Source organism: Heterodontus francisci, chromosome 17, assembly GCF_036365525.1.
Source record: "Heterodontus francisci isolate sHetFra1 chromosome 17, sHetFra1.hap1, whole genome shotgun sequence".
NCBI classification, from domain to species: domain Eukaryota; kingdom Metazoa; phylum Chordata; class Chondrichthyes; order Heterodontiformes; family Heterodontidae; genus Heterodontus; species Heterodontus francisci.
In genome coordinates, this window is record NC_090387.1 from 60,729,623 (window position 1) to 60,754,652 (window position 25,030).

General features: G+C 43.4%; 1 protein-coding gene across 5 annotated transcripts in view; it reads left to right on the plus strand.

Annotated features, from left to right (window-relative positions):
- dus2 (dihydrouridine synthase 2) overlaps positions 1-25,030 on the plus strand; it is a 111,016-nt gene that overhangs the window by 69,350 nt on the left and 16,636 nt on the right. For all 5 annotated transcript variants that reach the window (XM_068049489.1, XM_068049490.1, XM_068049493.1 and 2 more), the window contains 4 exons: positions 855-976; positions 15,177-15,332; positions 23,245-23,332; positions 24,364-24,437. In XM_068049489.1, the coding sequence (XP_067905590.1) occupies positions 855-976; positions 15,177-15,332; positions 23,245-23,332; positions 24,364-24,437 (440 nt within the window). The remainder of the gene's footprint in view (positions 1-854; positions 977-15,176; positions 15,333-23,244; positions 23,333-24,363; positions 24,438-25,030) is intronic.

Genomic DNA, 25,030 nt, shown 5'->3' on the forward strand with positions numbered 1-25,030 from the left:
ATAGGGTTAAAGGTCAGTTTTTTTTTCCTGACAAGCTTATTGTCTATCTCTTTTTGTCTTAATGTCTGATCACACTGTTCAAACTGTAAATTAAAACAAAATTGGTCATAAACCAATGACAAATTTCGATGGAAAGGGTATGGTGTATGAAACCACCCATTAATTCGCAAAAAGTTAACCCATTGTCACTCAAAGGTGTCTGCACTCTGCAGAATAATTGAACAGAGATATGCATACAAATGGCTCTGTGTACTTTCCATTGTCAAGCATACTGTGCCTCTTGTCAAAATATCTCCAATCCTTGGTAGTATTTTTCCAAATTAGGAGCATCTAAAGCAGAAAATGTTATTTTATAAGCATGTCCTTATTTGAGATATCTATAACTGGCCAATCACCGTCCACACACCTTTCATTCTACTAATATTCATAATCTTCGTTTTGTTAACAAAAATATGAATGTTACTTATAGAGCTCATCAGAAAGATGGTGAAAGGGATAGAAATGAATTTCAGCCTAAAGTATCCAGCGTTTCCAGTGGCTTGTAGCTCTTTGGGCCAGGAATCCAAATTGTAATCCAAGTTTAGCCCACTATATAAATTAGCCTGATTCACGAAGCGCAGCATTGATACTTAAATAACAGGAAAACCATAAAAGGAGGAAAAGTTGGTCCAATTATTTTAGATACCTGCTTTGAACACAAATATTCCATTTTAATAAAACCCAAATCTATATAAACATTGCCATGTATAATTTTAGAGAACTTGAACCACCCATAAAACAGTTGGTAGGAATTTGTAAAGCAGGATGCACGGTGTTAAAAAATGATTGATGTGCTTATATTTTTTGGCCTCCAGGCAATTAGATATGACAGTCATTACTCAAATACAAAATATTGTCTATGCCAAATGTTGAGAGAGAAATTAGAATCAGCTCAAGGGAAAAAGTTGCATGCTGCACAATCAAATAAGGAGATCTGGTAAGTATTTCATTTTAGTTTATATTTCAAGGAAAAAATATTGTATGTGTAATTACTAAGAGTGTTTTGTTCATATAAGGGAAGAGTCATGTGCTATAGAAGATGCCTTTTTGTTCACACTTGAAGTCCTAGTTACAGTGCCTGGAACATTAGAAACAGAGGTAGGCCATTCAGCCCTTCAAGGCTGCTCCTCCATTCGGTTAGATAATGCTGATCTGTATCTCACCTCCTTTTATCCACCTTTGCTCCATGTCCCTTTATGCCCTTACCTAACAGAAATCTATCAATCAGTCTTGAAGGCTCCAGTTAGACTCATGAAGTCATTAGGCACAGAAGGAGGCCGTTCGGCCCATCGAGTTCATGTCTGCTCTTCACGGAGCAATCCAGTCAGTCCCACTCCCCTGTTTGATCCCTGTTGCCCTGTAAGTTTATTTCCCTCAAGTGGCCATCCAATTTCCTTTTTTAAATCATTGATTGTCTCCTCTTCCACTTGCCCCCTCCCCCCCACCCCTATGGGCAGCACGTTCCAAATCTACCCTCCGCTGCATAAAAAAGTTCTTCCTAACAGACCCCCTACATCTCTTGCCCAAAACCTTCAATCTTTGTCCCCTAGTTCTAGTACCATTAGTTAATGGGAACAGTTTTTCCTTGCCTAACTTATCTAAGCCTGTCGTAATCTTGTACACCTCTATTAAATCACCCTTCAGTCTTCTTTGCTCCGGGGAGAACAACACCACTCTCTCAAGAACCCTCACATCGTTACTAAAGTGTGGTGACCAGAACTGGATGCAGTACTCCAGTTGGGGTCTAACCAGAGCCTTTAAAATGTTCAGCAAAATTCCCTGCTTTTGTACTCTATGCCTCTATTTATGAAGTCCAAGATCCCATATGTTACTAACCACTCTTTCAATATGTCCTGCCATCTTTGAAGATTGATACACATGCACCCCCAGGTCCCTCTGTTCCTGCACATTCTTTAGAACAGTGCCATTAAGTATATATTGTCTCTCCCTATTCCTTCTGCTAAAATGCACCACCTCATACTTGTCAGTATTAAATTCCATCTGCCACCTGTCTACCCACTCTGCTAGCCTGTCTATGTCCTATTGTAGGTGGTTCATACCATCCTTGCAGTGCGCCACGGCTCCAAGTTTGGTGTCATTGGCAAATTTTGAAATTCTGCTCTGTATTCCAAGATCTAAGTCATTTATATATAGGGGAAAAAAAAGCACTGACCCTTGGGGAACACCACTGTCTACCATTCTCCAGTCTGAAAAACTACCATTTTCCATGACTCGCTGTTTTCTCTCCTTAAGCCATTTTTTATTAATCCAATTGGACACTGACCCTCCTATTCCATGAGCCTCAATTTTGTTAATCAGCCTTTTATGTGGTACTTTATCAAATATTTTCTTAAAATCCATATAGACAACTTCCACCGCGTTCCCTTCATCAATCTTCTCTATTACTACTTCAAAAAAATTCAGTTAGATTAGTCAAGCATGATCTCCCTTTTACAACTCCGTGTTGGCTCTCCTTAATTAATTTAAACCTCTTCAAATGTCTATTGATTTTTTTTCCCCCTGATTATCTTTTCTAAAAGCTTACCCACCACTGATAAACTAACTGGCCTGTAGTTGCTAGGACTGTCATTACACCCTTTCTTGAGTAAGGGTGTCACATTTGCCACTCCCCAATCATCTGGCACCTTCCCCATGTGCAGGGAAGATTGGAAGATTATGGCAAGTCCTTCTCCTATTGCCATTCCCACTTCCTTTAGCAACCTGGGATGCAAGCCATCCAGACCAGGTGACTTATCTACGCTAAGCAAAGCCACTACTCTCTCCGCTTCTGCCAATATTTTGTCAGATTCCTCTTCCTTAGTAAACACTGATGTTAAGTACTCATTAAGTATTTTAGCCTTGCCCTGTGCCTCTAAGCATATCTTGCCCTTTTGTCCCTAATAGGCCCCACTCCACCTCTTACTATCCACTTACTATTTTTATGCCATTAGAAGATTTTGGGTTCCCTTTTATATTGACTGCCATTCTATTCTCACGTGCTGTCTTTACCAGTCTTATTTTCCTGTTCACCTCCCCTCTCAACTCATTGTATATGGCCTGGTTCTCCTTTGAAGAATTCACCTGGCATGCATCATACGCCCTGTTTTTTTGTTTCATCATAATCTCTATCTCCCTCATCATCCATGGAGCCCTGTTTTTGGTTCCACTACCTTTCACCCTTGTTGGAATGTACCTAACCTGTACCTGAAGCATCTCTTCCTTAAACATAACCCATTGTTCCGATACAGCTTTTCCTGTCAGTTTTTGGTTCCATTTTACCCTGGCTAGATTGCTTCTCACAGAAATTAGCCCTCTTCCAATCAATTGATCCAGCATCCACAGCCTTTTGGGGAAAGAGAGGTCCAGATTTCTACTGCCCTTTGTGGAAAAAATGCTTTCTGATCTCACTTTTGAATGACTTAGCTCTAATTTTAAAATGATGTCCCCACTGCTGTGCAACTATATGAATTTCTTGCTTCATCAAGCCAAGTGAGTGTGCAAGAAACCTCCATGCATACTTTAAGTGCTTTTCTGAGGCCTCTGATGTAGCTTGTTCCATTAGAGGATTTACTGTTTCACTAAAAAGTAATTGATTTTTTAAAATTTTATTTTTCAGAACTCAATGATCTTAATTATTTTGTCAGTGTTCTTCGATTTTAAAGCCTAAAGTTCTCTCCAGGATCAAATTACTATGACCAGCTTTAATAAATTTACCTATTGATTGCCTAACTATGCTGCTAAAGTGTTCTAGTAATAATACTGAACTTGGGGCAGTAGATCTGGGTTTTGCCGTATCGGAATTTATTTCATTCAACCTTGCCACACATCATTTGGGTTAATAACAATCCCAGTGTCTGCACATCACTCTGTTCGTTGCTACTGAAACACTGTAGGGTGCTGAACTGATTGATCTTTGGTCGGATCAGGGAGTAACTGCAAATTGCAGTGTCACTCATGCCTTTTTCAATTGGATTATGATTACTGTAAATCATTTGGTCCTGTCGATCGAGGTGCCCAGCTGGTAGCACAGTACCAAAGCAGGGCTAAAATTGATAAAGGAAAGAAAACTGCAAATGTTGGAAATCTGAAATAAAAACAGAAAAAGCTGGAAATGAATACAAAGCCTGTCAACTTCTGTAAAAGGAAAGGACAGGTTGATAACTCAGATATATAATCCTTCCTCAGAGCTGACTGAAATTACATTTTACTGCATTCTTGCATGTCTGCCCTCTCAACATTAAGAGGCAGCTAGACCCAAACTGAACAAAAATTGCCTGCAGGCTATTGTCACTGAGAATCCTAGATGTCCTTTCAATATACTTGGGTTAATTTTTACTATAATTTAAAATTCTGATTTGTCTGAGCTCACATATAATTATCTAACAGATTGAACCATTCTACTTTTGTACAAGTTTTGTTCAGTGCTGTATCTCTAAGTCAAACCATCCAGTGTTTCATACAGGTGCACCAATGCCCTTATCTATAGTCACATTTAATATTGAAACAACTCACACTGATAGTGTTCCCTATGTTTTATTGCATTCACAATTATCTGAGAATATTTTTGTATTAAGCTGTCAATAGCATGCAGGTAAAAATAATTTGTAAAATCATTGCCTTCAGGAAAATGTAGTTGCAAACTACAGTAGTTCAGAAGCAGAAAATACAAAAGAATTGACCTTACTAGGCACTGAATGGATCAGTATTGACTAATTCATAATCTGTCATGCTAACTGCAAAATCAATTGAGGGTTGTTTGTGTGGGATGTGGGTGTGGAGAGGAGATTTGTGCTATCATTACTGGCAGCTACTGTTTCTACATTGATGAACTAAGCTTGCCACCTAATGGCACAGATACAGAATTGCAATCTAGGTTTGGTGTTGGGGAGTAAAGCAGTCCTGTTGTTTGCCTGATACAGAATTCATGTTGCACATTTTCACTTCATAACCGTAATCTTATTTCCATTTCATAAAAATGGCTTTATGCAATCTTATTTAATTATTTCAAGTGATTTTTTTTTTCTCTCAGTTATTCAAATTCTCAGTTTTCTTTACTCAGCCAGTTTTATCTGAAGAATTAAGGCTTTCTGATGCAATTGCTAAGATCCTTTGAAAAAGCACTGTCTTTGTTTTGTGAGGATGTTGCAACGCACAAGTGATGCAACGTGTTTCACTGTGATTGATATTCTAGTATTATGTGTCAGTAGACAAACAGGGCAGGGCAGGCACCATGGAAATAGTGTCTAATAACCACAGGGTAACATTGTATTTTAGTTTTATAAGTTTCTTCTGGCTCTTTTGAAATCAGACTTTATGTTGCAATTTTTCATTAGCTGTGCCTCTTTAAAACAAAGGGCCCCATGCAAGTTTGTTTCTGTGTCAAAGGCATTGGAGCAACCCAGAGTCATCTTTATGAATCAATTAAAAAGAAGAAACCGAAGCAGTTGCTTCTCTGCAAATTCTATATTTAAATAACAACAAGGTGAATGATAACATCAGACAAGATTAAACCTCAAAAGAATAAGGTTTTCGAGCATTTGTCTACAAAGACAGAGACCCTTTAAAAGAGATAGATGTAGTTGGGAGGGGTTGGTAAACTTGGATAAGGCTCAAACAGGTGTGGGATTGCAATGTGCAATTCAACTGTGTAGCCTGCTTATTTACTCGATTGCAGCATGCAGCCAGTGCAAAGCGCACTGTTGAGTGGCTGTATGCCTGAGTAGGGGTGCAAAATCTTGAGAGTTCAAGCTAGTCCACCCCTCTTAAAGGGAAGGTGTATTTTGGCTTGAGCAGGTGCTGCAGTTCATTGCATTGTATATTGTAGCTGAGAAAGACACAGGATTGGCATAACACGGCAGAGAGCCAGCTCCAAAGTTCTCCAGTGAAGCACTGGATGTCTTGGTGCGGGAGGAAAGAGATTCTATATCCACATGGGCCCAGATGACCATCCAGACAAACTCTAAGAAGGCAATGCAAGCAGATGGCCATGCAGAAGTGTCGCCCCCAAGGACCTGGAAGCACTGCTGAAAGAAGTTCTATGACCTCTCATGAATGATCAAGATTAGTGAATGCATCTTCAAATGCCACAATCTCCCAACTGCACCACTAGCTTCAGACACTGCTCAATGCATCACACCTACCATCAGTCTCTCTCAATCACAACTCATACCTGACATTCATGTCTTCAACACACCCTCATACACTCAGTACTCCTGCAAGCCTCACACTCCTATCTTGCACACACTGCTATTTAACCATGACAGCCACATCATCAAAACACACTGCACCACACTTACTGACACATTTCCCTCTCTCTTGCAGGACAAGGTGGAGCACAATTGGAGGCAGCAGCACCTAACTGGCAGGGGATGGGCACACCTGCATGTCCTACCCAGATGGAGGAGACAGTGCTGGCCATCATTGGAGCAGTGGGGGAAGAAAGAATTGAAGATGAAGGTATGTTTCTACCTAATCCTCCCTCTCACATCCCGCTTCCTCCTCATCTCACAATCTCCTCTGATTTATAAGCTGCTGATGGTGTAAGCATGCACCTCTTGCTTTTTCCCTTCCCTCGCTGCAACTCTACCCTTGTGCTGGGCAAGAACTGCCATCTGCCCAGACAAGTATGGGAAGGTGAAGCCCAAGATGAGAAGGAGGCTGACATTTGCAACCACCAGACAGGATATTGGATCTGCACATACTTTAAAGGGTAGCGTAGCGATGGAAGCTGCATGAGTAGCCTGCAGCCAGGCCAGGGGGAAAGGATAGCGCAAGGCGCAGCTCCTCGGAGGGTGAAGACAAGAGTTCTGCTGCAGAGGGCTCAGGTGAGGACATTGGGGCAATGTACAGAAAAAGGCTGATGGAGATGCACAATGAAATGCTTGGTGCATTGGGAAGCCTACCAGAAAGCTTGATGTCACTGTGAAGGAGCTTGGAAGAATCTGGCACTAACTTGGCACAGGTCTTAGCATAGAGCTTGGAGCCTATCTTTTCCAGCATGGAAGTAGTGGCCAACTCTGTGAGTATACTTCCAGACCCAACCATGATGCAGCGTCCGATGACCGGTATCTCAGCTTCCATTGCAACACAAGCAGAAGCCACCCAACATCTGAATGCTGCAGTGGAAGCTCAACTGGCTGCCATGCAAGCTCAGACTGCTGCAATCTTGGCTGCAGATACCAGTGTTCAAAGAGGCTTGCAGGGTCTCGTAGCATTCCAGTAATCTGTGTTCCAGCAGATTACTAGGGTTGCTGAGGCACCATCCAGAGGAATGGCAGTGGCTTCGTGGAGCTCAAGCCTGCTGTCCCCTCTCAGGATGACAGCATTCACGCTTCCACCACTGCCCCTCCACTAGAGCCTGTCAGCCAGCCCAGACGGCTGCCACCCCTGCTGAGATGGTGCAATCCAAAGCTGGGCTTTCTAGGGCCAGAGCTGCTCAAGGTCTACCTTCAAGGTCATCTGCAGTCTCCTCCACTGAGAGTCAGCAGTCTGCTATCAGTCATGCTGCAGCCACTGGGGTAGCACTGCTTAGGAGCACTAGGACAGACAAAGGCACCCACGAAATAGGCACTAAGGGAATACACAAGGGTGATTAGTTGGCTTTTGTATGAAATATTGGAAGGTTTGATTTATAAAGTTGGGTTGGAATGTTTGTTTTGTGGTGGTTTTTATTTTTGCATTGTGGCCAATAGGATGCTGCAATGGTCAGTATCAGGCGGAAGCTAAGATGTGGGACTGTTGTAGAATGGGTATTGGGCATATGTTTAATGGTACCCCAGTCAGGTGAGTTTATCACGTACAGCCAGCCGGAAAGGGGATGTGTAGGTTGCCTCCTCCCTTTCCCCTCCTACCCCTCCTCCTCCTCAGCTGCTCACTGTATACCTGGTGGCAAAGGCTGTGCCCTCATGATTGTGAGATTATGCAGGATGCAGCAGACCATGATAAATCATGACAGACATTTTTCTGAGTACTGCAGTGCTCCTCCAGAGCAGTCCAGGCAGTGGAAAAGTTGCTTAAGCACCCCAATGGTCTGCTTAATGACATTTCATGACTTCCGTTGTATGCATGCTGCATATATGTGCTTGGGTTGCGCACCAGAGTCATGAGCCATGTGGTCAGTGGATAGCACTTGTCATCTAATAGCAACCCTCTGGTTTCTTGTGGCTCAAATACTGATGGTACAGTGGACTGGTGCACAATAAAGACATCTTAACTGCTGCCAGAACACCGGGCATTGACCTGCATGACAAGCTGAGCATGGTAGCACACCAACTGCACAGTCAGGGAGTGGAACCCCTTGCAGTTGTGGTACACATCTGCATTTCGATGTGCTTGCAAAGCCATGTGTGTGCGGTCAATGGTAGCCTGTACTATGGGGATGCCCGCTATCCTGGAGAAGGCATGTGCACACTCTGTCTGCTTCTCCCTGTTCAGAGACAGCGCAACGTACTTCTCTCTCCTGACATAGAGTGTAAGTTACTTCCCTTATACAGCAGTAAACAGCAAACTGGGAGATGTTAGAGATGACACCTCCTCCAGCCTGGCAGGATCACAATGTGAAGCAGTTCATGGCCATGGTCACCTCCACAGCCACTGGCAATGTCGTCTTCACCCTACTTTGAGGCTGCAGTCTACCTGCAAGAGGTAGCAGATTTCAGTGAACACCTCCTTCATGACCTGAAGACACTGTACACACGGTTCCTCGCTGAGGTTGACATGAGGTTGAGGGTCCTTGAAGATGCTGGGTGGATAATTTCTCTTGCCAAGAGCCCTTTTTCCCCTCCTCCTCACTCTGCAAGCAACATGTCCTCCTGTATTATCCCTGTTTTATCTCCTTGTCATGCTGCAGGCCAAGGGGGATGGTAACTGCAGCACCTATAACTGGAGCAAGTGGTCTGCGCAGAACCTTTGAAGTCAGAACTAAGGACTCCACCACATGCAATACCACTCTCTGTAAACTTCACCAACTTTAAGTGAGAGAGAAACCACCAAACACTTCTACAAACTCAGCAGCAACCAATAGAAATCAATCAACAACTAACCTGACAGTAGTTGATGATCCCTTTAAATAGTGCTGGTAAGGAGTCCTTCTTGCTGCTGAATGCATGTTCAGCTTTGCATGTTTAAGAGAGGGAGTTAACTGGAGCATTAAGATCGAAAATGGCACCGCTGGTGTCAAATTAGCGTCACACACTGATGTCATAATCTGCCTGCTCTGCATACTTTCGTTGCATGCTCCTAACGCCCATACTGATGCACTTTGCACCCTAAATGGCATCCAAAGCACTGAAAAAATGGGTGCTATAGAGCCAAATTTTGCATTTAGCTGGGTATGTAGAGATAACTATACCTCTATCTAGATATCTGTCTAGATATTTGTATCTTTAGTTCTATAACAGCACAGAAGAAGGCAATACAGTTGGGGGAGAACTTCAAATGCTTGCTCTTTAATACTATCACTGGCCAGAGCCTGCAACTGCATTGTAACAGGCAACAGTTTACACACAGGCTTTCCATTTGAAATGTTGGGATGGATAGTTTCAATGTTAAATGTTGACTTAAAATAAGACCAAAATTCACAGCAGAAAAAATGGATGCACACACAAGAATTTTACTTCTATATTCCAAAAACTTTGCTGATGGAACAGGAACAAAATTTTAAAACTCCACTAGTGGAAAATTACTTATTTTTCCATTGACACGCTACTTATTGACTGTAACATTTAACATACAAAAGTGTTCTGCCTGTACACTCCAATTGCATGCACCAGTTATTTTATACATCAGACATTATCTGAGATGAGGAAAATGCATATTTTGATCAACAGTCCTTGAAGTTCTTCTGGAAAACTTATCTAAAATGCTTCCTCCCAGTGGTTACATTGCAATTCTGCTAAGGTCTAGGTTGTAATTCTGTCATGTAAAGTGAAATGAATCAATAAGTCCAAAAGCAAATAAATTGTACTTGCTCATTTTAAAATTTTTGTTCAGTTTATTACATGCATTAAAAGACTTTCCCATTGTACTGCCCATGAACAGGAATTTGATTAAATAACTAACTTCTGAATGTTGCATAGGAATATGATCTGAATCATGTCACATTTTTTGGACTATATCGAGATGATTGGTGTGCAGCTTGTGCTGTGAATGGGATGTCCTATCTCCCAGTAGGATATATCACAAGTTCAGGCGTGCGCTGCCCAAAATCTTCTAATTTTAACAGACAGAAAATTGTAGGCAGTGTACGTCTGAATTCAATACAGGCAGGCAAGTCTTCCTGCTGGGATTGCAAATACAGAAGTATCCCCCTCTGTATCCATTTGTACTGGGTTAAAAAAAACAATAATGGATTTTTTGTCCTTCCAAACTTGGGGTGAGTCTGGAGAGAGCATTTTGCACTATCTAAAAGGAAGAGTTTACATTTATATAGCGCTTTACACATTCTCAAGATGTTCTCAAATACCTCACAGCTAACGCATTTCCTTTGAAGTGTAGGCCTTGTTGTTACACAGGGAAATGCAGCAGCCAAATTACGCACAGCAAAGTCCCACAAACAGCAATGAGATAAATGACCAAATAGTCTGTTTTTGCTGGTGAGTGTTGGATAACTGTTGGCCCAGACATCAGGAGAACACCCTTGCTTTTCTTCAAATGGAGCCATGGAATCTTTTATGACAAGTTAAGATGGTAGATGGGGCTTTGGTTTTATGGGCTTTAGTTCCGAAGAAGGGTTACTGACCCGAAATGTTAACTCTACTTCTCTTTCCACAGATGCTGCCAGACCTGCTGAGTGGTTCCAGCATTTCTTGTTTTTATTATCTTTGGTTTTATGTCTCATTTGAAAAATGGCACCTCTGACAATGCAGCACTCCATAAGACATGAGAAATAGAGGCAGGAGTAGTCCATACAATCCCTCAAACCTGCTCTGCCATTGAATACTATCATAGCTGATCTTGTACCTCAACTCCACTTTCCCACCCCATCCTCATATCCTTTGATTCCTTTAGAGTTCAAAAATATATCGATCTCAGTCTTGAATATACTCAATGATTGAGTATCCACAGCCATCTGGGGTAGAGAATTCAAAAGATTCTCAACCCTCTGAGTGAAGAAATTTCTCCTCATCTCAGTCCGAAATGGCCACACCCTTATCCTGAGGCCATGCTCCTTAGTTCTAGACTCTCCAACCAAGGGATATAGCCTTTCTGCATTTACCCTGTCAAGCCCTCTCAGAATCTTTTATGTTTCAATGAGCTCTCTCATTCTTCCAGACTCCCTCCAAAGATTATTCTTCTTTGGCCTCCTTATCTCGAGAGACAATGGGTAAGCGCCTGGAGGTGGTCAGTGGTGTGTGGAGCAGCGCCTGGAGTGGCTATAAAGGCCAATTCTAGAGTGACAGGGTCTTCCACAGGTGCTGCAGAAAAATTTGTTTGTCGGGGCTGTTACACAGTTGGCTCTCCCCTTGCGCTTTTGTCTTTTTTCCTGCCAACTGCTAAGTCTCTTTGACTCGCCACACTTTAGCCCCGCCTTTATGGCTGCCCGCCAGCTCTGGCGAACGCTGGCAACTGACTCCCACAAATGTCTCCTCCTCTCAGTCCGAAGTGGCCACACCCTTATCCTGAGGCCATGCTCCTTGGTTCTAGACTCTCCAACCAAGGGATATAGCCTCTCTGCATTTACCCTGTCAGGCGCCCTCAGAATCTTTTATGTTTCAGTGAGATCTCTCATTCTTCTAGACTCCCTCCAAAGATTATAGGCCCATTCTAATCAGTGTCTCCTCGTAGGACAACCCTCTCATCCCAGGAATCAATTTAGTGAACCTTTGCCCTTCCTCGAAGGCAAGTCCTTCCTTCTTTAGGTACAAAGACCAAAACTATGCACAGTACTCCAGATGTGGTCTCACCAAAGCCCTGTAGAATTGCAGCAAGACATATTTAGTGTTGTACTCCAACCCCCTTGCACTAAAACCCAACCATTGCCCTTCTAATTGCTTGCTGTACCTGCATGTTAACAAGGATTCACAAATCCCTCTGGATTCCAACATTTTAATAATTTCTCACCAGTTAAAAAATATTCTGTTTTTCTATTACTGAAGTGAATAAACCTACATTTCCTACATTTCCTACATTATACTCCATCTGCTACTTTCTTGCCCACTCCCTTAACCCATCTATATCTCTTTGCAGATTCTTTGTATCTTCCTCACAGCTTACTTTCCCACCTAGCTTTGTATCATCAGCAAACTTGGATGCATTACACTTGGTCCTTTCATCAAAGTTGATATTGATTATAAATAGTTGAGGACCCAGCAATGATCCTTGCAGCACCCCAATAGTAACAACTTGCCAATCTGAAAAATGACCTGTTTATTGCTATTCTCTGTTTTCTGTCCTTCAACCAATTCTCGATCCATTCTAATATGTTACCTCCAATCCCATTAGCCCTTATCTTGCGGAGCAACCTTTCATGTGGCACGTTATGGCTTGCCTTTTGGAAATCCAAATATACTACATCAGCTGATTCCCCCTTTATCTACCCTGCTAATTACATCTTCAGAAAAACTCTTAATTGATTTGTCAACATGGTTTACCTGTCACCACGTTGGCCCAGATTTTTCAGAAACTGTCAGCATTTGCCATCATTGTTCCTCTGAAACTGATGGCAGCTTCTGGAGTCCCTGCATGCACAGTTAAACACGGACATCCAGACGTTGCTGTCAATGAATCTATGTTTCTCCATAGGGTGCTCTGTGAAGTCTCTGCTGACTACAATCAATAGAAATCACTGCACTGACGAGAACTTCCCCTTTTACAATGTAATATTGCTGTTAAACCCCCCCCCATACAAAAAGGTTGCAGACTGTTAATGAGGTGTAACTGGGTTTTTAACAGTCTAATAAGTCATGACTACTACTGAACAACTTCTCTAGCCCTGGAAAACTAATTTTATATTTGTGGAATGTCATTTATTTCCATTCGTAAAAAATTGCAGGTTCTTCAATTTTTTTAAAATGTATTTAAGATATTTCAGTTTCTAATGTGCATGTCCCAATCAATTATTTTGCACTGTAAAGTTTTTAAAAAGTAAAGGATAATCAGTGCATTTTACTTCCTGGTTTGCTGTCTGCGAAAATTCTCGCATGTGATTGACTGCTAGCCTGCTTAATGACATCACTGTTGCTGAACACCTGATTTAAACTAACATCAGGAAAGGTGAAATCCACACTACAGAGATTGCTAGATGTTTGTGGGCATCTTTCTTCAAATTCAGCGGCAAGCACTGTCACTTTGTCTGCAAAACCCGGGCCCTTATGAGTTTCTGTGTGCCCTGTTACCACTTTCTTGTAATGAATTCCAGCAGTTTTCCCGACAACTAATGTCAAGCTAACTGGCCCGTAGGTCCCTGTTTTCTCTCTCCCTCCTTTCTTGAATAGCAGGGTTACCTTTGTTACCTTCCAAATTACTGGGATCATTCCAGAACTGAGGAAATTTTGGAAACATTATCCACTATCTCGGCAACTTATTCTCTTTTAGAATCCTAGGTTGTAGGCTATCCAGGGGATTTGTCGGCTTTCAGTCCCATTAGATTTCTCCAGTACTTTTTCTTTACTAATATTATTTACTTTAAGTTCCTCACTCTCAAACCCTTGGTTCCCCACTATTTTTGGTATTTTTTTGTGTCTTCTACTGTGAAGACCGACACAAAAATTTGTTTAATGTCTCAGCCATTTCCTTATTCCCCATTATAATCTCTCGTGTCTCAGCCTCTAAGGCCTACTCTCTTTTTACCTATTTGTTAAAGTTCTTGCAATCTGTTTTTATATTTCTTGCTATTTTACTTTCATTCTATTTCTTCCCTCTTTATCAAATTTTTGGTCATCCTTTGCTGGTATCTAAAACTATCCCAGTCCTCATGCTTACTGCTCTTTTTGGCAACATTGTAGTCCTGTTTTAATCTAATATTATCTTTTAAAGTCTTAAGTTAGCCACGCATAATTCACTTTTCCCATGGAGTTTTTATTTTTCACTGGAATATACATTTGAGATTATGAAATATTTCTTTCAATATTGGCCTTTGCTTATCTACTGTCATACCTTTTTAATCTAATTTTCCAATCTACCTTAGCCAACTTGCCCTCATACCTATGTAATTGTTTAAGACTGTTGTTTTGGACTTAAGTATGTAACTCTCGAACTCAATGTAAAATCTATTGTATTATGATTGCTCTTCCCCAGACGATGCCTTGTTATGAGATTACCAGTTAACCTTGTCTCATTACACAAGACAAGATCTAAAAAAGCCTCTTTCTGTAGTTGCTTCTATGATGTATTCTGGGAAACTCTTTTGAATGCATTCCATGAACTTGTCCTCCAAACTACTTTTGCCAATGTGATTTGACCAGTCTAGATGGAGATCAAAATTCCCTGCAATTATTGCATTAGCTTTGTTTAAAAACTCTTAATGACTTGATTTAAAACTCTGTCCCACAGTATCGCTACCGTCAGGGGCCTATCAACTACTTCCGTTAGTCTTTTCTGCCCCTTGTCATTTCTTATCTCCACCCACATTAATTCTACTTACTGCTCTTCCAAACCAAGCTCTTTCTTCACTACTGTCTTTGTGTCATCCTTTATTATCAGGGCTGCCTGCCCCTTCACCATCCCATGGGTCTTTGCATTTTGTCTGATATGTCAAAGCATTAAGTATCCTGGAATATTTAATTCCCAACCTTAGTCACCATGCTACCAGGTCTCTGTAATAGCTATTAGATCAAATTCATTTTTCTCTATTTGTGCCATTAATTTAAACTTTTTTTCCCTGATTAGACCTTATTCACTGATGTACGATTACCGCAATTCTCTGTCCCTTCCTGTAATACTCTGCTTATCTTTACCCAAATTGCTACACTGCTTTATGGCCTTGACTTTTCTCTTTAGATTTATAAATAGCCCCTCACCTGAACCTCCCATCCCCCCACCCTGATTTCTCCCTGCCCCCTTGTAGTATATTGGTTAAAAAAAATGCTAAATTTACCCAGTGATGAACATTGGGTATGTAATCTGTTAAATTGCAGTCGGTTTTCATGACTAACATTAAAGACCATTTGGTAACCATGGTTACATCCTTCTGTACACAGTGAGGCTTTTGAAATGAATGAGTATTATAAAGAAGTTATGGCTTGCTTGGAAACAAAGAGAGACATGTTGAATGCAAAAGATCAAGAGAAATCAGAACAACAACCTGGAGATAATGGATCTACTGATGCTGTACAAATGGCAATCAGGTTCAACAAGTAAGGCTGCAATGTAATTGCAATTATTAGGATTTGATATTCAATTTTTCGGGTGAGCTGTACAAGTACATTTTTTTCAGAATGGCTCTTTGTCAAATTTCAAAATGTGTAATGTTTTGATAGCTTAAAAAGTATAGTTTTAACCTGCTGCTCACCAGATTTAGATCAAACTTTGTATTATGAAATATGACGTTGAAGAAGTGAAACTATTTTACCAAATGCAATCAGGGCATTTTGATAGTCCATTTTTAATCATTCATCAAATATATGGAATCAATTCAATTGAATGGAGGGGAAATTCTATAGAACGGCACAGTGGCGCAGTGGTTAGCACCGCAGCCTCACAGCTCCAGCGACCCGGGTTCAGTTCTGGGTACTGCCTGTGTGGAGTTTGCAAGTTCTCCCTGTGTCTGCGTGGGTTTTCGCCAGGTGCTCCGGTTTCCTCCCACCACCAAAAGACTTGCAGGTTGATAGGTAAATTGGCCATTATAAATTGCCCCTAGTATAGGTAGGTGGTAGGGGAATAGAGGGACAGGTGGGGATGTGGTAGGAATATGGGATTAGTGTGGAATTAGTATAAATGGGTGGTTGATGGTCGGCACAGACTCGGTGGGCCGAAGGGCCTGTTTCAGTGCTGTATCTCTAAATAAAATAAAACTGGGCTTATTTTTAGTAACATCTTTAACACCCCAGGAGCCAGGGAAAAAGAGGGGCTGGTTTGTTTCCCCGCCCCACTGTTTGTTTCTTAATTCCTTTACTTAGTGTTCAGAGAACTGCTATCCTGCCGTTCACACCTCATTCAGACATATCTTTTGTTCCTTTCCTTGGCTTTGTACCATGAAAACTTCTGACATTTAATTTTGCCTGTCCTTTATTGCAGACCTTCCCTTTTGTTCTTCCCCTCAGAAACCCTCCTTATTTACTCAAAACCTATTAAATGTACTCATATTTAGTTGAGTACACCATTAAGCTGTTTAGCTGCTGATGAGCAACCCTCCCTGCATCGACATTACCTTGTCAGCCTATGATCCTCTGCCTTTTAATTAGCTTTTAAAAGATGCACCTTTTGAGGTCTGCCTTTGCAGTGTTCTTCCAAAATGGACAGTGAGCCAGGAGGAAGTGGATAAGGGTAACGCTCGGCCTTTTGGCTAAGATCAAGTGTAGTATCTGTTCTTATCAGTGCTTACTTGGTTGAGAAGAGACCATGATCATTGCCTTTTGATCCTGGGTAGGCTTTGAGTAAAATGGCTATAACCAATCTTCGAGCTTTAGGCTTGGGAGTGCGCAACACCGTTCGGGTGGTCGTGAAGGACAAGGAAGGAGATGCACCGGTCGATCACACCTTCTTCATCAAGAAAATCCTCGTCGATTGCTGCGGAGGCAGCTGAAACCAGCGACCCAGAACCTACCCTGTGCCCGGAAACCCCTCCTCCACAGACAGAACCAATGGAGGAGGAGGCAGCAGATGGACAAACAGGTCAGTGGCAAGTGGTCCAGAGGAAAACCACAAAGAAAAGACCTCCAAAAGTGGAACAGACCACCACCCAAATCAGTGGCAAGAGGAGGCTACCTTCTGAAACAGACTACAGCAGCTCCTCTTAGCTGGAACGACAGCCCCTTCAAAAGAGGCGGCAGAACTCCAAGGAGATGGAAGATAAAGCATCCCAGCCCCCGGGCACTGGAAGCTGTGATGGGCCCGGCGTGCCCCAACCCCAAAGTGCCACACGTAACGACGTGGCCAACGCATCTCAGCTCCGGGACACCGTGAGCAAAGACACGTCTGCCGCACCTCAGCTCCGGGAAGCCGGGAGCAGTTATGTTTTCGAGGAGGAACAGAGGGAAGCAGCAGAGGACAACCCAATCCTTGCTGCCTATAAGACCCCCCCCCCGATGTCACCCCAGCGGAACAAACCCTGCATGAAAAACCAGGAGGGGTTTCTGAGCCCAACCAACGTGAAACAGCTTGCGCACACGATGGGTATGCAGGAACATCCCGAAGGACTGGGACTAGCAAGGACAAATGGTATGGGAAGCAACAACTAACTTTAAAAAATGGGTTTAAGGATTGCTTCCATTAATGTGCGTAGCATTAAATCTACTACGCGATGTGTTTCAACCTTGGATTACCTCGCCAATGTCAAAGCCGACCTACTGTTTCTGCAGGAGTGTGGAATACCACACCTCAGCACCTACAGGCAGTGGTCGCGATGGTGGTCCCACGGGCCATGTATCTGGTCAGGGGGTAATGATTGCCATTCCTCCGGCCTGGGTATTCTGCTGCGGGGAGGTAACTTCACCATCTCCAAAGTTAAGGAGGTGGTGGGCGGTCGCCTCCTCGTAGCAGACGTGATGTACAACAACGCTCCGCTCCGGTTGATCAACGTGTACGCCTCAGTACAACGCAGCGAGCAGCTGACCGTCTTCCAGCAGCTCCCACTGCTGCTGGCGACGTCCAGGCCGGTCATCCTAGGCGGTGACTTCAACTGCATCATCGATGCGGCTGGACGATCCGGCAGTGACAACAGCAAACTGGACACCACGTCCAGATTCCTAATCGAAACAGTTAAAGATGCCAAACTGCATGACGTCTTCAGCAAACCTGCAGACGGAGCGCAGTGCAGATACACATGGTCAAGATCGGACGGGTCTGCCCGTTCCAGGATTGACGTCCTGTTTGTGTCCCGTGCTGTCACGGTCGGATCCACCGACGTCAAGACGGTATTCGTCTCCGACCATTGCCTCTTACTGGCCGACTGTCACTTACAGGATGACCAGCGGGTTGGCAGAGGGACGTGGAAGCTCAATGCTACACTGCTGACCCCAGAGAACGTTGAGGAACTCAAAAGGGATTACAAAGGTTGGAGGACCGTGAAACCCCTCTTTGAGTCTCCAGTTCACTGGTGGGAAGCGATTAAGGAGAACATCAAGAGGTTCTTCATCCACAAAGGTGTTCAAAGGGCGAGAGAGAGACAGGGAAATGTCCCGACTCCAGAAAAGTATGCAAAATCTGCTCCGGTTGCAGTCAATGGGGGTCGAGGTCAAGGAGGACCTCCAAGAGGTGAAGAGCCAGCAGGCCTTGCTCTTTGCCAGGGAGGCCTCCAAGATCATCTTCCGGTCCAGAGTCCGCTCCATCGAGCAGAATGAGACGTGCTCGCGTTACTTCTTCCAAAAGGTACACAGAGAGAGCTCTGTTATCAGCAGCCTGAAGGAAGAAGATGGCTCGGTAACGTCTTCGCTGTCCGACATACTAAGGATCAGCAAATCCTTTTATGCTGGGCTGTATGACGCGAAGCCCACAGACAGCAGAGCCTCCCAGTCCTTCCTGTCATCTATCACAGAGGTCTTAGATGACAGCAGGAGGGAGTGACTGGACAAGCCGCTAACTCTGGACGAGCTGACAAAGGCCGTCAAGTCCTTCGAGACGAGTAAAACTCCTGGAAGCGACGGCTTACCGGTCGAGTTGTACTCGGCCCTGTGGGACTGGGTCGGCCATGACCTGCTGGAAGTATACGAGAGTATGCACCTGGCCGGCAGCATGTCAGAATCCATGAGGAAAGGCATCATCACCCTCATCTACAAGCGGGAGGGGGAGAGGGCAGAAATCAGAAATTGGCGGCCCACCTCACTGCTTAATGTTGACTACAAGATTCTGTCCAAAGTCATAGCCAGTCGAGTCAAGTCTGCTCTGGAGTTGATGATCCACCCCGATCAGACCTGTACTGTACCCGGCAGGAAGATCTCTGATAGTCTTGTGCTACTCAGGGATACGATCGCCTACGTACGGGACAGGAGGGTGGACACCTGCCTCATCAGCCTGGACCAGGAGAAGGCTTTTGACAGGATATCGCGCACCTACATGATGGATGTGCTTTCCAAAATGGGGTTTGGGGAGGGAATCTGCAATTGGATCAAACTGCTCTACGTAAACATCAGTACAAAGAACAGTACAGCACAGGAACAGGCCATTCGGCCCTCCAAGCCTGCGCCGATCTGGATGCCTGCCTAAACTAAAACCTTCTGCACTTCTGGGGCCCATATCCCGCTATTCCCTTCCTATTCATGTATTTATCAAGATGTCTCTTAAACGTCGCTATCGTATCTGCCTCCACCACCTCCCCCGGCAGCAAGTTCCAGGCACTCACCACCCTCTGTGTAAAAAAACTTGCCTCGCACATCCCCTCTAAACTTTGCCCCTCGCACCTTAAACCTATGTCCCCTAGTAACTGACTCTTCCACCCTGGGAAAAAGCTTCTGACTATCCACTCTGTCCATGCCGCTCATAACTTTGTAAACCTCTATCATGTCGCCCCTCCACCTCCTTCGTTCCAGTGAAAATAATCTGAGTTTTTCCAACCTCTCCTCATAGCTAATGCCCTCCAGACCAGGCAACATCCTGGTAAACCTCTTCTGTACCCTCTCCAAAGCCTCCACGTCCTTCTAGTAGTGTGGCGACCAGAATTGCACGCAATATTCTAAGTGTGGCCTAACTAAGGTTCTATACAGCCGCAGCATGACTTGCTAATTTTTATACTCTATGCCCCGACCGATGAAGGCAAGCATGCCGTATGCCTTCTTGACTACCTTATCCACCTGCGTTGCCACTTTCAGTGACCTGTGGACCTGTACGCCCAGATCTCTCTGCCTGTCAATACTCCTAAGGGTTCTGCCATTTACTGTATACTTCCCACCTGCATTAGACCTTCCAAAATGCATTACTTCACATTTGTCCGGATTAAACTCCATCTGCCATTTCTCCGACCAAGTCTCCAACCGATCTATATCCTGCTGTATCCTCTGACAATCCTCATCATTATCCGCAATTCCACCAACCTTTGTGTCGTCCGCAAACTTACTAATCAGACCAGCTACATTTTCCTCCAAATCATTTATATATATATATATATATATATAGCGCAGTCTCAATCAATGGGTGGGAATCGAAAAGTTTCCCGATCCAATCTGGAGTCCAACAGGGCTGTCCTCTCTCCCCGATCTTGTTTGTTTGCTGTATTGAACCCTTTGCTGAGTATATTAGGAAGGATGCGGGCATAAGAGGGGTAACAATCCCAGGCAGTGGAGGCACTCAGGTTAAAACCTCTCGGTACATGGATGACGTCGCCGTCTTCTGCTCGGATCCGCTGTCCGTGCGCAGACTGATGAGCATCTGCGACCAGTTTGAACTGGCCTCGGGAGCCAAAGTTAACTACAGCAAGAGCGAGGCCATGTTCTTTGGGAACTGGGCTGACCGATCCTTTGTCCCCTTCACCATCAGGTCAGACTACCTGAAGGTGCTGGGGATATGGTTGGGAAGGGCCGGGGCGTGCACCAAAACCTGGGAGGAGTGAGTAGCCAAGGTACAACAAAGGTTGAGCTTGTGGGGGTAGCGATCTCTCTCCATTGTGGGTAAGAACCTGGTCATCAGGTGCGAGGCGCTCACGTTGTTGCTGTACATGGCGCAGGTCTGGCCCATACCCCACTCCTGCGCTGTGACGGTCACCCGAGCCATTTTCCGCTTCATCTGGGGATCCAAAATGGACCGGGTCCAGAGGGACACGATGTTCAAACCTCTGGATAAGGGCGGGAAAAATGTACCCAACGTGGCCCTCATCCTGATGACCACCTTCGTATGCGGCTGCATCAAGCTGTGTGTAGATCCCCAGTACGCAAATTCCAATTGTCACTACATGCTGAGGTTCTATCTGTCCCCGGTGTTGCGAAGGATGGGCGTGGTCACATTGCCGCGGAACGCTCCATGCAGTTGGACCGTGCCATACCACCTATCCTTCGTGGAGCAGTTTCTGTGGAAAAACACCTTTGACCACCCATCCATAAGGCAGTGGTCTGCACGGAATGTCCTCAAGGCCCTACGGGAAAAGAAGACGGTGGATCCTGTCGGATGGTTCCCCGAGCAGACCGTCAAAGTCATTTGGCAGAATACCTCATCACCAGAACTTTCAAACAAGCACCAAGATGTCGCTTGGCTGGTGGTGAGAAGGGCCCTCTCCGTCAGATCCTTCCTGCACGCCCGAAGTCTCGCCCCCTCCGCGCAATGCCTCCGCGGTGGCTGTGGTGGGGAAGAGACAGTTGCCCACCTACTCCTGGAATGTGTCTTTGCAAAGCAGGTGTGGAAAGAGATGCAGTGGTTTTTGTCAAGGTTCATCCCAAGCAGCTCTGTAACACAGGCGTCTGTGCTCTACGGGCTGTTCCCAGGGACACACACCGAGACAAACATCAACTGCTGCTGGAGGACTATCAATTCGGTGAAAGACGCCCTTTGGTCTGCCCGAAACTTGCTGGTCTTCCAGCGCAAAGAGTTGTCCACGACCGAATGTTGCAGACTGGCACATTCCAAGGTCCAGGACTACGTGCTGAGGGACGCACTAAAGCTTGGGGCAGCCGCAGCAAAGGCTCAATGGGGAAAGACCACAGTGTAAGGTCCCCCCACCAAGCTGAACTGAGGGGCTGGATCCAATGGGAAACCCCTCGAACTGTATCGGGAAAGTTTTCATTTGCTGTAAAATGTAAAAATGTTAATGGCATGACAAATGAAATGGAATGATTGTGAGGCAACTCATGATTGTATTGAAGGAAACTGATCTCCCTTGCAATGTTTGTGTTTTTTGGTGCTGTTTGAAACTGTTTGGCAATGTAATTTTTACAGATTTTTATGAATAAAGTATATTTTGGAAATTAAAAAAAAGAAGTGAATAAGGGTAAGAAAATGGTTTCCAAAGCTAGTTTTCTCAGACAAAAAAAGGGCAATGACAGTTATATTAGGTTAGAGTGGATACAATTCAAGACAGCAGATGTGTCCCAGTGTTGTGCAGTGGGTAGATGAGCAATACAGAGTAGGAAGGTCCCAGGTTAAACTCCCACACCCCACCACCAGTTGCTGACATACTGGATCTCTGCTGAGGGAGCACTTAGGTTCAGTGCTTATGGCTTGGGGGAGAGGAAAATCATCTTGGGTTCCTGATGACTATCCAGCAACTACTGCTGGAAGACCAACACCCTGGTGGCTTCAGTCTCACGCAGGAGGGTCCGTGAACTGCACCAACCACCAATGAGGAACCAAAGTAATACTTCAGCCTGAGAGTTTGGCTACTGACCAAAGTTCCATCAGTTAAAATAGAGATATTCTTTTCATGAATCTGGAAACAGCCCTGTGCTCCCTTACTGAGGCACCATCTATGTGAAGCAGTATAGCTTATGGCTGAGTCAAAGGTTCAAATTTAACAAGCTGTCAAGATGGGAATTTTACAGGAATTACACAAACACACCAGGGAAAGCGCTTCTCTGTCCTGGCAGTGAAGAATCTTTTCCACTGCCTGCTGTACATAGAGTGGGTAGTAATGGCATTCTGTCCTATTGCACATAAATCATAGCTGGAATATAGGTTACACTGCATCGTCCCTGAACTAAAAGTTTCAGAAATTAATTACAATATGTGTGTCTGCGAAGGAAAAGCTTGAGTGAACCTGGGACAAAACAAATAAAGGAAAATGACTAGTGGAATGTCAAAGTAACTGCTGCCAGTGGCAATCGTCCACTAACCATTTTTCCATTGTTCTCTGTGTTTTCCAACTGGCAGCAAGAGTCCATTGGCAGATTTAAAGACCATTTAACGAGAACTGTAGCCACAATATTTTGCCAAAGAATGTAAGCATACTGTCTTAGAAGGTAACTACAAAGCATCCATAAACAGGTGTCGCGAGTCCAGTATCCTGTCTTAAAGCTCTGCACTAAATCTAATGAACTGTCCAAAGAATTACCTGTCCAACAAATGTTTTACTAGAATTATTTGGGTTGTTTTTGTCAGCCCAACAATACATATTGTAATATTATGAAAAAAACAGAATTGTGCGCCGTTCACATTTCAAGTGACTGCTGCTGTTTGTGTTGCTTCCTCCAGGCGTGACTACCCACCTCAAATCACGCCCAAAATGATATTACTTGAGTGGTGTCGAAAACAGAAGCTTCCTCAACCAGTGTATGATACAGTAAGTTATAAACCATTAGTTTGTGCTGTGATTTATGTTTTCATACAGGCAAACATACTTTTAGCTGGCTCTCCATTGGCATGCTAAATGAATACTGCTTAGTAAGGCTATATAGGATCTTTGTTCTACAGTTAGAATGTTATACTGCTCCATGTTTAAATCTAGTTAATCAGAACTGATAAGTGAGGATGATCATTCTGCAGCAGATAGGAGTTGAACGACTTTCTTTATAGAAATTGAATTCTTAAAATGGAAGTTCCTTTCAAAGTTACTGCACATCTCCAAAACTGGAAAATGCTACAAAGAGATCGCTAACTGTTCTCCAATAAGGAGCATGTGGAACTGGGACGATAATGCACACAATTTGAGAACATTCAGATTTTTTTCAATGAGATACATCAAATAACAAATAAATCACACATTTTGCAGTGGGGCAACACTTGGGTTGTATGAACCCACAATTTACACTGGGGTTTAATTTGCACCAGGATAATAGGGCAGACTTTGCTATTTAAAAAAAATAAATTCTGATAACTAAGGTGATTGATTGAAGTTACTGACTAAGATGTTTAACTGGATGTTTTCTTCTGTGCTAGATACAAATCCCTTTAAATGGTTTATTTAACTGGATCAAAAGCAAAATACTACAGCTTCTGGAAATCTGACACAAAAACAGAAAATGCCATGTGCACTCAGCAGGTCAGGCAGCATCTATGGAGAGCGAAACAGAGTTAACCTTTCAGTTTGATGAGATTTCATCAGAAATGGAAGAAGTTGGAGTTCTTCACTCCCTCTCCTCCTTTTCCCAAGCTCTACGCTTGCTTAAAAGTTGTTAAATCTGTAACTTCTTCTAATTCTGATGAACGGTCATTGACCTGAAACTTTGACTCCTTGTCTGTCTCCACAGATGCTGCCTAACTTGTTGAGTGTTTCCAGCATTATCTGTTTTTATTTAACTGGATGTTTTGTTCTATGCTATGTACAAAGACCTTCAGCAAGATTATTTAACAGGATGTTTTGTTCTGTACTAGATACAAAGACCTTCGGACAGATTATTTAATTCAGTCGTGACAGTAGCAGACAAACACTACAGCTCCTCCTGTTGGTAAGTAATGTGGAGCTTGATTCTCTGCCTCTCTCTAAATCCTACTCCTGGTTCCAAAAATCAAGTTTGGCTCAAATGTCCATCAGCTGCTTTCATCCATTTCATGTCAAACTTTGTTTTCCAATTAGATAACTAATTATTAGCACAGATTCAGTCTGCTTTAAACTCAGTCTGTTTTTGTTTTGCTGCTTCCTTATTGCACTGAATTTAAACTAAATGTAACCTTGTCTAAACACACCACCTGTGGGGATAGAAATTTTTGTTTAATTCATGACCGACTATATGTTAACAAAGGATTTTACAGAAAACAAAACTTTGCAGACTCTTCAGCCAGTAAAGAAAACTGTGCTGAAGATTAACTAGTCAGATAATTACAGATTAATGAGAATATTTACTTTGTGCTTTAAAGAGCTTTCATTACACAGCATTATGATCCACTGAGAATGTAGCATGCGAACTAGGAAAATGTGCAGTTAAATAAAAATTGTTAAAGCTATTGGAATTATTAGATGTAGAAAATGGGTCAGATCCTTGTTCAATGAGTTAGAGTATCTGTGACATGCTCAGTTCTAATCAGATCAATTGGTTCTCTA